Source organism: Periophthalmus magnuspinnatus, chromosome 14 (assembly GCF_009829125.3).
Source record: "Periophthalmus magnuspinnatus isolate fPerMag1 chromosome 14, fPerMag1.2.pri, whole genome shotgun sequence".
Lineage (NCBI taxonomy): Eukaryota > Metazoa > Chordata > Actinopteri > Gobiiformes > Gobiidae > Periophthalmus > Periophthalmus magnuspinnatus.
Genome location: NC_047139.1, coordinates 14,876,746 through 14,889,768, shown reverse-complemented (window position 1 = coordinate 14,889,768; position 13,023 = coordinate 14,876,746). Strand labels below are relative to the sequence as shown.

Below are 13,023 nucleotides of genomic sequence, written 5' to 3'. Positions count from 1 at the left end.
ATGCAAAGGAGGAATCATTTCAAAAAGAAACATTGATAAAAGTTGAATGATGCCAGTTACAGCTCACGGCTGTTGCATAAACATAGTTCCTGTTTCATGATGTCATGTACAGATAAAAGTTGTTGAGGACATACAATACCATCAATGTATCATAGGCTATAAAATCTGAAGTTTGGACCTGTCCATTAAGTACACATTATATACTTATGTTACCAGGTTTGTGAACATGAGCAAAAGAGAAACACCTCAATAACAGGGACATCATTCTACTTCTCTCTTCTTCCATAGAGTACAACTCAGACCAACTATTGTAAAGCTATGAATTATGATCATGTAAGAGTGATTAAAAGAGTGTCCGATGACACTGATGCACAAAGAACAAACAGTGTTTGGAAAGTAGAGGCAGTGACTTTAATTACTCCAGGAGATTGATAAAATACTGAACATTTAATGTGTAAATGACTTCAAATGGTCAAATGTGTACATGCTCAATCTTTAGACTAAGGCCGTTTTCACACTGCCACTAGTTAGGTCAAAGTAAGTCAACGTAAAAAAGAACTTCTGCCTCTGCGCAGATGAGTCTGGGGCTGTCTGTGTGTCATTCCAAAAGGTTTTTCTCCTACACGACCGAGTGTGTACAGTCCTTGCAGTGTATTTAGCCACAGGTGAAAGGAAAGACCACCTCGTATAAGAGAAGTGAACGTGTGCGCGCATGTTCCAGAGGCTCTGTCCGCTTGAAGCATGTTGTCACAGAAACAAGTTTGGGATCAGTGTGTGTTTGGGGTGAATGATGCTCAGTACATGTGAACAAGGCCGACCCAAAAGTAAATATGGAGGTTTGTCCACAGAGCAACATGAATATTTTTGCTTTAGGTCGTTTTAGCAAAAAAAAAAAAAAAAAACACTTAAATCCCATGATGACTGTGTGGCTAACCCCCATCAGTCCAAAAAAACATGTACCAAATCCTTCAGCTAAGATACTCCTGACCAAACTGAACAACAAGATCATGGAGGTGGGTCCCCCTCTGCGGTGCTCCCTGCTCCTTAGGAGGCGCCCCAGCTGCATTTTTTTTCTTTTTCTTTTTGTATAGCACAATTCGTGCACAAAGAAGAAAGAAGAAAGACATTAAAATGACAAAACAAACAAATCAAAACATACATTATCATCATAAAATTAACATTAAAAGAGAAGAGTGGAGAATAAAAAACTGTTCAGTCATATACACGGCTAAATAGAACCATTTTGAGTCTGGACTGTCAAAGTAGAGGCCTGTCTCACATCTTCAGGAAAACTGATCCAGTTTTTAGCTGCATAAAACTGAAAAGCTGATTCTCCATGTTTAGTCCTGACTCTGGGCACCAGCAGAAGGCCTCAAGTCCTCAGAGTGTGAAATGGTTCATATGACACTAACATGTCAGAGATGTACTTTGGTGCCGGGCCATGGAGAGACTTGTTCACAAGCAGAGCTGCTTTAGAGTCTATTCTGTGAACTACAGGAAGCCAGTGCAGAGACCTGAGCACAGGACTTATGTGTGTACTTCCTGGTTCTAGTCAGAACCCAAGCAGCAGTGTTCTGGATGTACTGCAGCTGTCTGAAGGCTCGTTTGGAGAGGCCAGTGAGCAGGACGTTACAGTAGTCTAACCTACTGGAGACAAACACATGGATAAGTCTCTCCAAGTCTAGTTTTGACAGTATACATTTGATTTTTGTAATGTTTTTAGATGGTAAAAGCTGTAGATGTTATTGATTTGATGTGGCTGTTAAAGTAAAAGTATGACTACATTATTACCCCTAGATTTCTAGCCTGATTTGAAGTTTTTAGAGAGAGAGACTGGAGGTGACTGCTGACACTTTCTCTATGTTTCTGTGAACAAAATGACTTCAGTCTTTTCTGAGTTTAGCTGAAGAAAGTGGTTTACATCCACATAGTGATTTGTTGGATGAAGTGGCAGGGTGAATCCACTGGGTTTTTATGCAATAAAAACAAACCAAATGAAAAACGTGCTTTTATTTTATTTAGCTGAAAAAAAATATACTGTGTGTTATAACCCAGACATTACTACAATACATTTTAAATTCAAATATTTTTTTTATAATCGCTTTTAATACAAGATTTAACCTCCTTGAAATAGATATTCATTATGTAATGACAAAAGATGCCCGCTAGATGGTAGTGTTGCCCTTATTTCTTTATTTAAATTTTATTTGTTGAAAAATAACTGATGTATCCATTTGTCTTGGGTCATTTATGTTTACGTAGAATATGTTTTATTTTTTGTTATTTGATATTCATTTTCATATAGCTTGTTGGAGTGGCTCGATAAAAATAGTTTGGGCCTGATTTTGTGACAGAGCCCCACAACTCCAGATACATGTTTTATACTGTTAATATTTTTAGTATGTGTTAGATCAGTGTTTCTCAAACTGTGGTACAGCTCCTTCAGGTGTTTTTTTCAGTTTGTGGTTTGCCTAATTTAGAGTTAATTCTATCCACTTTTTGATATAGTCTACTTTTAGACCTGGTTTAGATCTGGTGGTACTCGAAAAGCCACATCTTATTTATGGTGGTACTTGGTGAGAAATGTTTGAGAGCCCCTGAGTTAGACTATAATAATATGGCCTTTTGAATGAAATAAAATAAATGAAATGAATAAAACTAATACTCGTCTTAGGCTTCTGTCACTTTCTTTAATTCCTTCATTTTGCTTTAGTAAAAACACACATTTTATATATATATATATATATATATATATATATATATATATATATATATATATATATATATATATATATTTGGTGTTTTGTCATACATACGTTCACAGTGCATCACATAAATACTGTACAAAAATCTGTGCACACTCTTTCCACATGTTTTGTTCCAACAACATTTTTACATTCATGTTACATTAATATTAAATAAACAATAAATTAAATATTGCAGTCAGATTCTTCATTTGTCTTCATTGCACACGATACAAAATGCAAGTTCACATATAAAAAAGTATTGCATATTTTTTTGTCCTTGAGTTTTGTGTGTAGTGGCAGGGTTTGTCCACAGGAGGGAGATGTTTCCTCAAGATTACAATTCCATGACTTGCCCAGAGTTTTGATCCAATACTTAGGAAGAAGGGGTCAGTTCAAGTTTATAGTCTGGTGCTTGTTAGGGCTGCACAATATTAGAAAAATGTAATATTCAAGTACTTTTTTAATACTGCGATAACCATATAATTACAAACATCTAATTACAACAGAAGTGTGAACTACTTCATTTGCATGTCAAAGTATATCAAAATAAAACTTAAAGGCTAAACCAAAACCAAAACTGAAAATTCAGCACCAAAAAAAAGAATGAATATATTTTCCCATTTAACAAAACGTTTTTACAAGCAAATGAAGAACCTTAGCATTTTGCGTTATGTATTATGATTTATACTGTATATTATGATATTTGTAGTTTTGAAATATATTGTGCTGCCCTATCACAGTGGGAAGGGTCTATAGTCTACAGCAGTGGTTTCTATTCTTTTTTCCTTGACACCCCCATAAATACATCATATAATAATTATTACTACCAAGCATTTATTCCAGACAAATAAACAGCACGTGGCGTTTATGTTCCCGCCCCCAGGTAGAGACCACTGCTACAGCTATAGTATTTTTATAAAGGGTTGGGCTCTAATAAAAAGTTGGGTTTTGTCCAGTTCTATAGTCTGCAGGTCTGGTACTTGTTATAAAGGGTTTGGTTGATACGACAGGTTCGGTTGTTGTAAAGGGTATGGTTGTTATAGTCTGCAGGTCTGGTACTTGGTACTTGAGGGGCTCAGCTCGTAGAAGAGGACATAAGCGTTACTGCTGCGGACTTGGCTGGAGGAGATTGGGTTCACCCTAAAGAAGGCAAACGAAGCAATGTTAGTTATGAGAATACAGCATAGTTCTCATGACAATGGCATCATTTTATCTTATCTAAACGATTTTTCCCACGTATTGAGCAAAATTTGTCTTGCACTAGGACAGATACATGGTATAAGCAGCTCTTGAGGTCAAAATAACTCAGCTGTGTACTGTCTGCATCAAATTATAAAGCTACTTAATGTTAGAGAATCAGGTTGTTAGCTTTACCGTCATTGCAAAACTCCACATTGGTCTTTGAGAGTTGTGAAAAGCTCTTATAAACTCATCGCAGTGAATAATTAGGATGCTCTGAATGCGTAAGATAAGTGGGGAATAACTTTAGACCTCTACAAACCATTTAAAATGGACTAGTTCTTTGTTTTTTATGATTTTAAGGCAGTAGAAATCAGGTACATGGTCACTGAAATGATTCATGATTTTATTCTATGAGAAGCCATGCTAATGTAGCCTGTGTTAGCTTTAGCTTCAGTGGCGTGGTGGGAGACGTACCTGTGGTCATTGTAGCAGTACCACTCCCCCAGTGCCGGGTGTTTGCAGTAGGCTGTGTAGTGTCCCCCCAAAGCACTACCCGAGTGGTTGGACACGGCAAACAAGTTATACACCGCCCGCTCTGAAAACAAAAAATAAATAATTATCAGCAATAAATTAATAAATCGGTAAATTAAATATATTAAATCAACATAAAAAATGACACGGGATCACTTTTACAAGAGGAAAAACTTAAACAAATACAACATTTTAAAGTGCATATGACAGTTTTTCATGTTGTTTTTTCAGATTTATTAAATGTTTAGCATATTATTCATGGGGAAAAAAATTACAGAAAGCAGTGAGTTTCTACCTATGTCACCAATGCACAAAATCTGCTCAATTCACAACTTCATATGTTTTTTCTGACAGTTTTAACATTCAGCCATATAAAGACGTTGCAATTTTAATTTATTTGTCAAATTAAAACAATTGTGCAAATTAAAGGAGTTTTGGCCCTTGTTTACATTATGGTTGCTAGGTAACAGTCATGAAATTACCTCTATGTCTGTCACGTCTGCTGACTGTGTCCAACCAGTGAGTCACATTATAAACCAGGCAAGGTTTTAAACAAAAAGTAAAATTATGTTAACTTTGTTTTGGCAAAAATTTTTTGTCTAACACTTTAAAGGTCCATTGACTCTGACTTTCTATTCAACTCTGAGTAAGATCATGCGGGATTATAACATTATAACATAGTTAAAGGATTAAAAAAGTCAATGTGACAGGTGTTTCTACTACCACCAGAAAAGGGAGAGGTTGAAATAGGGGTACATATAAGTATAATATATTTTCAGACACTTTTCTGACTGACCGTTGGTATCGGAGAACTCCCGCAGGTCCAGTTCTTTCAGGGGGAAGTTGACGTATGTGGAGAGTTTGGAGCTGCGAACGTTTGAGTCGGAGAAACGCTTTAGGTCTGAGACAAGAGAGTCAAGGAAAAAACTACAACGTTCCAAATATAAAAATATATACATTTCAAGAAAATCCATATCAAAAGACTATCTCTATATATTTAATTACTATCAGATTTGAGTTAGCTTAATTCGCTTGATACAATATAATAATAAGTGCATATGACTATCAAGTCATAATTAGAAAGACATATAACTTATAATATGCACTTTAACATCCTTATAGGTGTGTACACAGGTGGGTAAAAGGATACGAAGCACCAGGATGTGAGGAAACTGCTGGATGCTGAGACGTTTGGTGCACTTCCGCCTGGTTTTACAGCGCTCACACGTCTGGGGGATAGACAGAGGGGATAGACAGAGAGGGGGGGACATAAGGGGACATGGTCAGAACATAGGACAGGTATTACTGCAGTATTTTGGACATACAGCGTGTGGACATACCGGACTCTCATCTCCATCCAGCACATCTTCTCTAGTGAAGAGCTTCAAACAGTCTCTGAGCGTCACCTCCCTGGCGTTTTTCTGAGGAGACAGAGACAAAGTGTTTACTTTTATATTATACTTTTTATGAGGAAAGAATATAAGCAATAAACTGTTGTGTGGGCTTAGAATAAAAAGAATAAGATTAATACCTATGTTTCGTTGCCTGGTAATATTAAAAGTACAGTTTCATATGTTATGCAAAAACACTTTCAAATGTGGTAGTAAAAATAGCACTAAAACGAGCATTAATTTTACTCATGTATTTGAGCAAAATGTGTCCCAGTCAACATAATACTTTGTACTGGGCTGTGCTGTACCTTTGCGATGGGGATGGACAGGTCCCAGAAGGGGTCAAACATGGTGGAGGAGGAGCCACACACAGAGCAGGTCAGACAGCTCTTCAACTGGCCCCCGAACACATCTGTGGAGAGGCGGGAGGGGGAAGAGTTAGACAAAACTGATACTAATTGATCATAAACAAAATAAAAAGCATTACTGAAGACAAAAAAAGAAAAAAAGAGTAATTATTTTTTGTTAAATAAATTTGTTGACTATATAAAAAAGTATATATTTTGTAATGAAATTCTGACGATGCTTTTCATGTGTTCATAAATTCTCATATTTTCCAGTCCTTGTCTTACCGACTATAGCGCTGTCCTCTCTCTGTACGTACAGGTTCCACATCTGTCGACCCTTCTCCTCGTCTCTGCAGCACAAACACATCTCTTTTACAATCTGTTTCAGAGTTTATCAGCCTTTTTAGACCCTAGGGCTACTTCAAGAGCATTTAGTTGTTCAAGGGCTAAAAGATTCAAAGTGATAGTATTTTGTTATAGGGCATTGCATCCATTTGGCATTGCATACAAACGCATACATCTGAGACTATCATGTCTCAGATGTATGCTTTTAAATTTAATAGTAATGCACAAACCAGTATATTTTCAAGAATCAGATTGCAAAAATATTAACTTGGAGCAGATCCATGAGCTACGTGCAAGGTTTGTGATCAGGAGAACCGTAACCTGAGGTTGACCTGGACAGTTTGCAAATGACTTCAATGATAAGGGCCATAAAAGTCAAATCATACTGAACTTATTTTATAATGATATCATGCTTGACTGTACAGTATGACAGTATACAGACTGACTATTGTCACATACATTGGAAATGTATAAAATTACTTTTGTCGCATTCGAGAGGAGACTGACGTATGAACGAGTAATCTAATACAACATGTTTGTAGAGGTCTAAACTACAGGGTTAGCAGCATTTACATAGAATAAGACCCCATGGAGACACAGGGAGGGTATCTCTTTGCTAAATGAGGATCTTAATGGATAAAGTCAAGAAAGGGAAGGGAGAAGAAGGTTAGTCTTTTTTTAAATTGTCTGTTTATGCCTGTGTATTATGTCCTTGTACTGTGTTTATACTTCAATACTATAGCTTCAGTGGAATGTTCATGTACATTTAATTTTGCACTTGTGACATAACTCTTTGGTTCTAAACATTTGCATGCATTGTGCAGTAAACATAATGGTTGACTCATTGAGAGGTCGCAGTAGTGCTGAGTCTTAACAGATGGAGAGAGACTTACGAGAGGTGGTCAAAGTCCTGCACCGACACCCTTGGGTTCTGTATCGCCCGGTTCACTTCGTTATGCAGACCATCCAATAGGAAGCGCAGGAACTCTTGGGCGTCCTGCTGACTGCAAACAAAAGAAGAGACTAGTTAATACAATAAATGGAAGATAAATGACAACACCTTTATTTTGTTAAATGAAGGTTTAAACTGTTTGAAAAAACATCTCTGGATTTTTGCAATTTTCTGTTCTTTTTGTATTTTTCTTCAGCCTTCAACCTTTTTCTTCAGCCTTCAACCTCAACCCACAAAGTGCCACTTAACTAACTATAATAAATATTTCCCACTGGTACTATCCCACCAAACCAAGTCAGAATTAGCAAAACATAAAAAGCTGTCATATTCACTTAAATATGATATAACTGCAGTGAATAAAAAGCAGATTCAGACTCACTTGCAGCCTCCAAACTTGGGGGCATATTGACAGATCTGTTTCCTGAATTCTGCCGGGTTAAGGGTGTCTGAGCTGGCTGAAGTCCACAAGCGCTGGATTAGGGACGCAAACTCTGTAGTGGGAGAGAAACAACACATAAGAGTTACTGCCTGTTACTAGTCCATATTTGACTACTTGTACTATGTATCAAAAATCAGATAGTAATCGGTACTGAGTGTCTAATCCTTAGTATCAATATCAACAACGCTAACTAGCACATATTTGACTTTTACTGTAGTGTTTGTGGTATAATGTTCTCATGTATTTGTACCTTCCATAAGCGCGGTGCTGCTGGTCCTACGCTGGCTGCAGAGGTCCAGTCTGTGTGCGCTCCTCAGGCAGTAGTCTCTGAGCTCTGTGGTGTTACTCAGACACTGCACGATCGAGTTCATAAAGCACTGCAACGAAACACAAAGAAATAAGAACAGGCCTATCACCAGAACACATTTTTAGTGTGATGTATTGCTAAAGAAAATATAGAAGGTAATACTGAAACACATTTATTCCACTTTTTTTTTTTTTTTTTAACTATAAGCACATTTAGAATAGTTTTTTGGGGGTAAATCATGCTTCAGGGTTAATGTGTCAGTGGCATAAATTACAAATTACAAAAAAATAACAAAAATCCCAACTTGTACAAGATGTAATTGGAATATTATAAAGTCTTATTGCCCATAGGGATGTTATTTAAATGTGAGAAAAGCTCTTACCGTGTTGCCCAGGTTCTTCAGTCCTACCAGGCCTTGGGGAGTCTTGTTCTGTTGAAATATTGAATATTTTTATTAGATTTCAAAAGCAACTTACAACATTTTTATTCTATCTCAAAGTATAAATTACATTTTATAGTGCCATGTGTTTGTTGTGAACAATTTGACCACAGAACAAATCCACTTATTGTTTGTGGGCTAAAAAACTTAAAAACCAAAAAAAGAGTTTTATCTGTGGCGCAACTAAACGGGCAAAATGTGAAATGAGCATTTTTGAGTGCTCAGAGAAGACAGGTTTTGATGAATGGATTAATAAAAGCATGGATGAAGCAAAAATACAACTCCAGATATGTTTCTGATGAGGGGACAACAATTTAACAGGGTTGATAGCTCAAAAAAGTCAATTCTGCATAATAAATGTTCTTTAAAACCTACACAATACTTAGATGGTTCATGAGGACAGGTGAATTACACTTGTAAGTGGGTCAAGGAGCGACTATGTGCGGAAGACATAACTTTATGAGCGTGTTATGTCATCTCATCTGCTGTTACAGTCCTATTACATACATCACATGTCCTCTGTACACATCCTCTGTACACATCCTCTGTACACTTTGTTTTGCCTAGGGCTCTAACAATAACAACACTATAAATACATAAACTGATAAGTATAATCTTTAATGATAATGTATGTCAAACTAGAGATAGGCCATATGTCTGAGTTTTGTTTTATAGATATGCTAAATTCAATGAACTCTGTCAAGTATGCAGTCTAAAATAAAAAAAAAAAGTATATATAGTACTATCATGCAAAACTCTGCTTGATAAACTCATTGCGGTGAGTCACACAAAAAATACACTGAAAAGCTAAACTGTATACATTAAAATATATCAAAGTTTTATTCTGTCAGGGCAGAACAAATGTAAATTAAAATTACTTCAGAATTTACCTCTTATTTATGGCTTCAGTAATTGGTATAACATTAAAAACTAGTCTTTGTACATCCAACGTGACATTCCCGTGAGCACACCATTGAGAATCTACTCCGTCGCGGCCCAATCAGAATGTTCCGCTGTGCTCTCCCCTTCCTCAGTACCCAGTCATCGGCCAATCAGAGCGCTTCACCGCCATAGCATCACTCCAACATGTGATACGCCAAAAACAATGGTCAGATAGAAATCAGGAAGAGCATAGAACACCAAAGAACTTCTGGGAACATCTAGAGGAGGATACGCGGGGATTAGGTGTCATGTGGTGTTATCTGATGTCACCCGTGATCCCTGACTGAAAGAGCAGACGCAAGGGTTCGTCTCCAGTTTGTAAGAGGGTATATTGTTTTTCAGAATGTATATATTAAAAAGAAAAAAGCAACAGAAGAAAACAAAAACCCTGCAGCTTGTTGAAAAAATGGGAAATTTGCTATAGCAATTAACAATAAAAAAAAGTTATATCTTTATTATTAATGGTTAAAAGTCCTCAGAAAGAGTTTTAAAACAGGAAACCCATGAATGCACTGGACTTCATGATGTAATCTGAACCTCAATATTATTTAATTTACTTGAATACTAAACCTGAGAATGTTTAGTTAGTGTTAGGTACTTAATAATCGCCACAATCAAACGCATTCAAGTGTCTTGCCCAAGGACTAAACAGCAGCCTGTGCATGGGCTTGTACAGGTGACCCAGTGAATGAGTGAGCGCGGCTAGTAACAGAGTAACGTGATGACATAGGCCTGGTTAGCATTATTAAGCCTCAGCACTCCACTAAACAGTGCAAACACAAACAGAACACATGCTAACTGCACTTTCATTAACAGCACACACGCTAATAGTACTTCTCTACATGTCATAGTGCTCTATGACTCCACTTCGTACACTAATAACTGCATAACGCACACCTTGTTATTTAATGCTTATTTCTTATTAACAGTTTATAGAGATTTAATCTAAAAAATGTGGTTTGTCCAAAGTGTGGTCACTATAGCAACCTCAGCGCAAAGTAATTGGGCACATGCAGTCCTAAAAACGTGCCAAATCACGTAAGTTTCCAATGACACAGCACACACGCTAATGACGCAAATACATATACTAGCTAACAGGGTAGTACTAGACGCTGGCGCCATGGAGGAGTAATCAGCAACTGAAGTGGAAATCACTGGATAACATGGACAAAATTTCTGAGAAGTGGAAAACATGTCATCATCATCATCATATTCTGTCTGGAGAGTGCAAGATCCATTCTCAAACCTCATGTACTTACTACTCTAATTACTTTTCACACTACACCTTTTCTATTTCACAAGATAACTTATTTACAGACTATCTAATTCTAATTCAAGTAATATGTTCATATGTGGATTTATAATCTGTCTAAACATTTTTTTGCAAAGCTTATTATCCTAAACTCTCCAACCAGGCCGAGACATTCCACACCTAAACTACAACAATACATTGCGGGAACAGTAATGAAACCATCCCTGGAATCTATTATTGAAATGTGTGAATGTTTACAATTATAAAGAGTTTTATTGTTTGATAATCAGGAAGTCCAGGTTAGCATGCTAGTTGGTCTCTGAAAATTGTTAAAAGTGGTTATAAGGTCACTGAGGTGAATAATTAGGATGCATAAGGTGAGTGAGGAATAACTTTGGACCACTACCACTGTGAGTAGGCAATGAGTTTATGAGCATTTTTCATAACTTTCAGAGACGAGACGAGTTTTGCCATCAATATAAAGCTTATTTTGACCGCAAGAGCTGCTTAGACAACATATTTGTACTGGGGAAAGACAAATTTTGCTCAAATAAATGGGGAAAAAAACACCTTCTTGCATTTCACTGCATACATAACAGTTCATAATAAGCTGTTAATCATTGTAGCAGCCACAGCTTTCACACAGCACAAAGTCACAGTGGCACCACTATCACACGAGTATCTGATAAGGGGCAGTTATGGGCCCAGCGGTCATGTGTTTGGACATGACCGCAGGGACATGAGCGAAGCACATAAAAACACAATTTGACACAATAAGCATATCACAAAGACTGATATTTTTTGAAGTACCATCATTTTCTTAAAATAGCAAAATATTCTGTCTTTTTCTGTCATATTCTGAAATGTAGGTGATTCTTGTATTAGTTGATAATTTCATAATTCAGTTTATTTCTAAATTCATGTGGATGTGTTTAAAATCTGAACTTTGAACACAATACTTTTGTTAAAACATCAATCACGGATCTGATCGCAGTCTCAATGTTTGTCTGAAAAATCTAAATTATTAGGGCTGAACAATTTGAGAAAAAAAAAAGAAGCTTATCTGTTAATTTGATAGGTCTGTACAGGTGTAGACTAAACAATTAGACAATTACTCTAGTGCAATGTACCCTTTATACCCCTGTAGACCCAGGCCTGTAATTTTTGAGAGGTTTTATTTTGTTGAAAATGAGTGACCAATGAGCTTCTTTGTCACTGAAATAAACAAAAGCGTTTAAATGGATTGTCAGGAGCAATGTTACAATTAGTATATTTAAGAATACATTTTTAAGATATATTTTGGTATATACGAGGCCATAAAAACATTTTAGCAAATGTGAACAGTATAGAGAAGTAAATCAAATCAAATTCACAGTCTTTGCTTCCAATGTGTGCAGTCATATGAAAAGCAAAACCAAAACTTCTCCGGATTACACATTTTACGCACAGATATAGTCCCATACCCATGTACTTTGCCTCATTACTGCATAGTCCAAAAACAAATATCACAACGCCATCAAAATATATCGTTTAAGTCCACGCATTTAAGCAACTATTCCTCATCTGCTTTTATAAAATACATGAAATATGCTGTTGCAAACTCCAAAATGAGATCCACGGTAGCAGCGTCTTTGCTCACCTTGTTCTGGCTGATGATGAGTCCTCTGAACGTGGACACCAGCGCCGAGCGGGACAGAGACGGGCTCTTTTTCCGCTGCTCGGCCCGCTCCGGAGACACCGCGGCGTTCGGCTCGTCCGTCAGCGTGTACGAATGGCGCAGAGACGGCATGGCTTCGCTCCAAGGGCTCGGTGGAGGTGAGCTAGTACCGGGTTCTTCTTTTCGTGTGGACACGGTGGAGCAGTGCGTCTGCGTGGAATGATGTGAAAGTTCAATGGAGATGAGTTTTAAGGACAGGCCCCGCCTCTACACGTCCCTGAAGGCGACGTGTTGCGTCTGAGGGCTGTGGGACACAATGGGTGTGTGCGCCGTGCGTAAGTGCAAGCTATTTTTTAATTAACTTTTCTAAGAAAGCGACCAAGACACATGATATAAGACAGGACATTGCAAATAATTGTGCAGATTTAACATATGAGGTGAAATGCAAACATATCAATGAAATGTATCAATGTATGGAAGCCCGTTTCCGCC

General features: G+C 37.2%; 1 protein-coding gene across 1 annotated transcript; it reads right to left on the bottom strand.

The window, feature by feature from the left end:
* Window positions 1-3,385: 3,385 nt before the first annotated feature.
* On the bottom strand, window positions 3,386-12,737 carry LOC117381098 (ubiquitin carboxyl-terminal hydrolase 2-like). Its single transcript, XM_033977947.2, has 12 exons — window positions 12,514-12,737; window positions 8,624-8,671; window positions 8,185-8,311; window positions 7,875-7,986; window positions 7,437-7,547; window positions 6,484-6,548; window positions 6,160-6,263; window positions 5,801-5,881; window positions 5,611-5,689; window positions 5,257-5,361; window positions 4,404-4,524; window positions 3,386-3,887 (listed from the first exon to the last, which is right to left on the bottom strand). The coding sequence occupies exons 1-12, from the start codon at window positions 12,661-12,663 to the stop codon at window positions 3,785-3,787; spliced, it is 1,206 nt and encodes a 401-aa protein (XP_033833838.1). The 5' UTR covers window positions 12,664-12,737; the 3' UTR covers window positions 3,386-3,784.
* Between the last annotated feature and the right edge of the window lie 286 nt (window positions 12,738-13,023).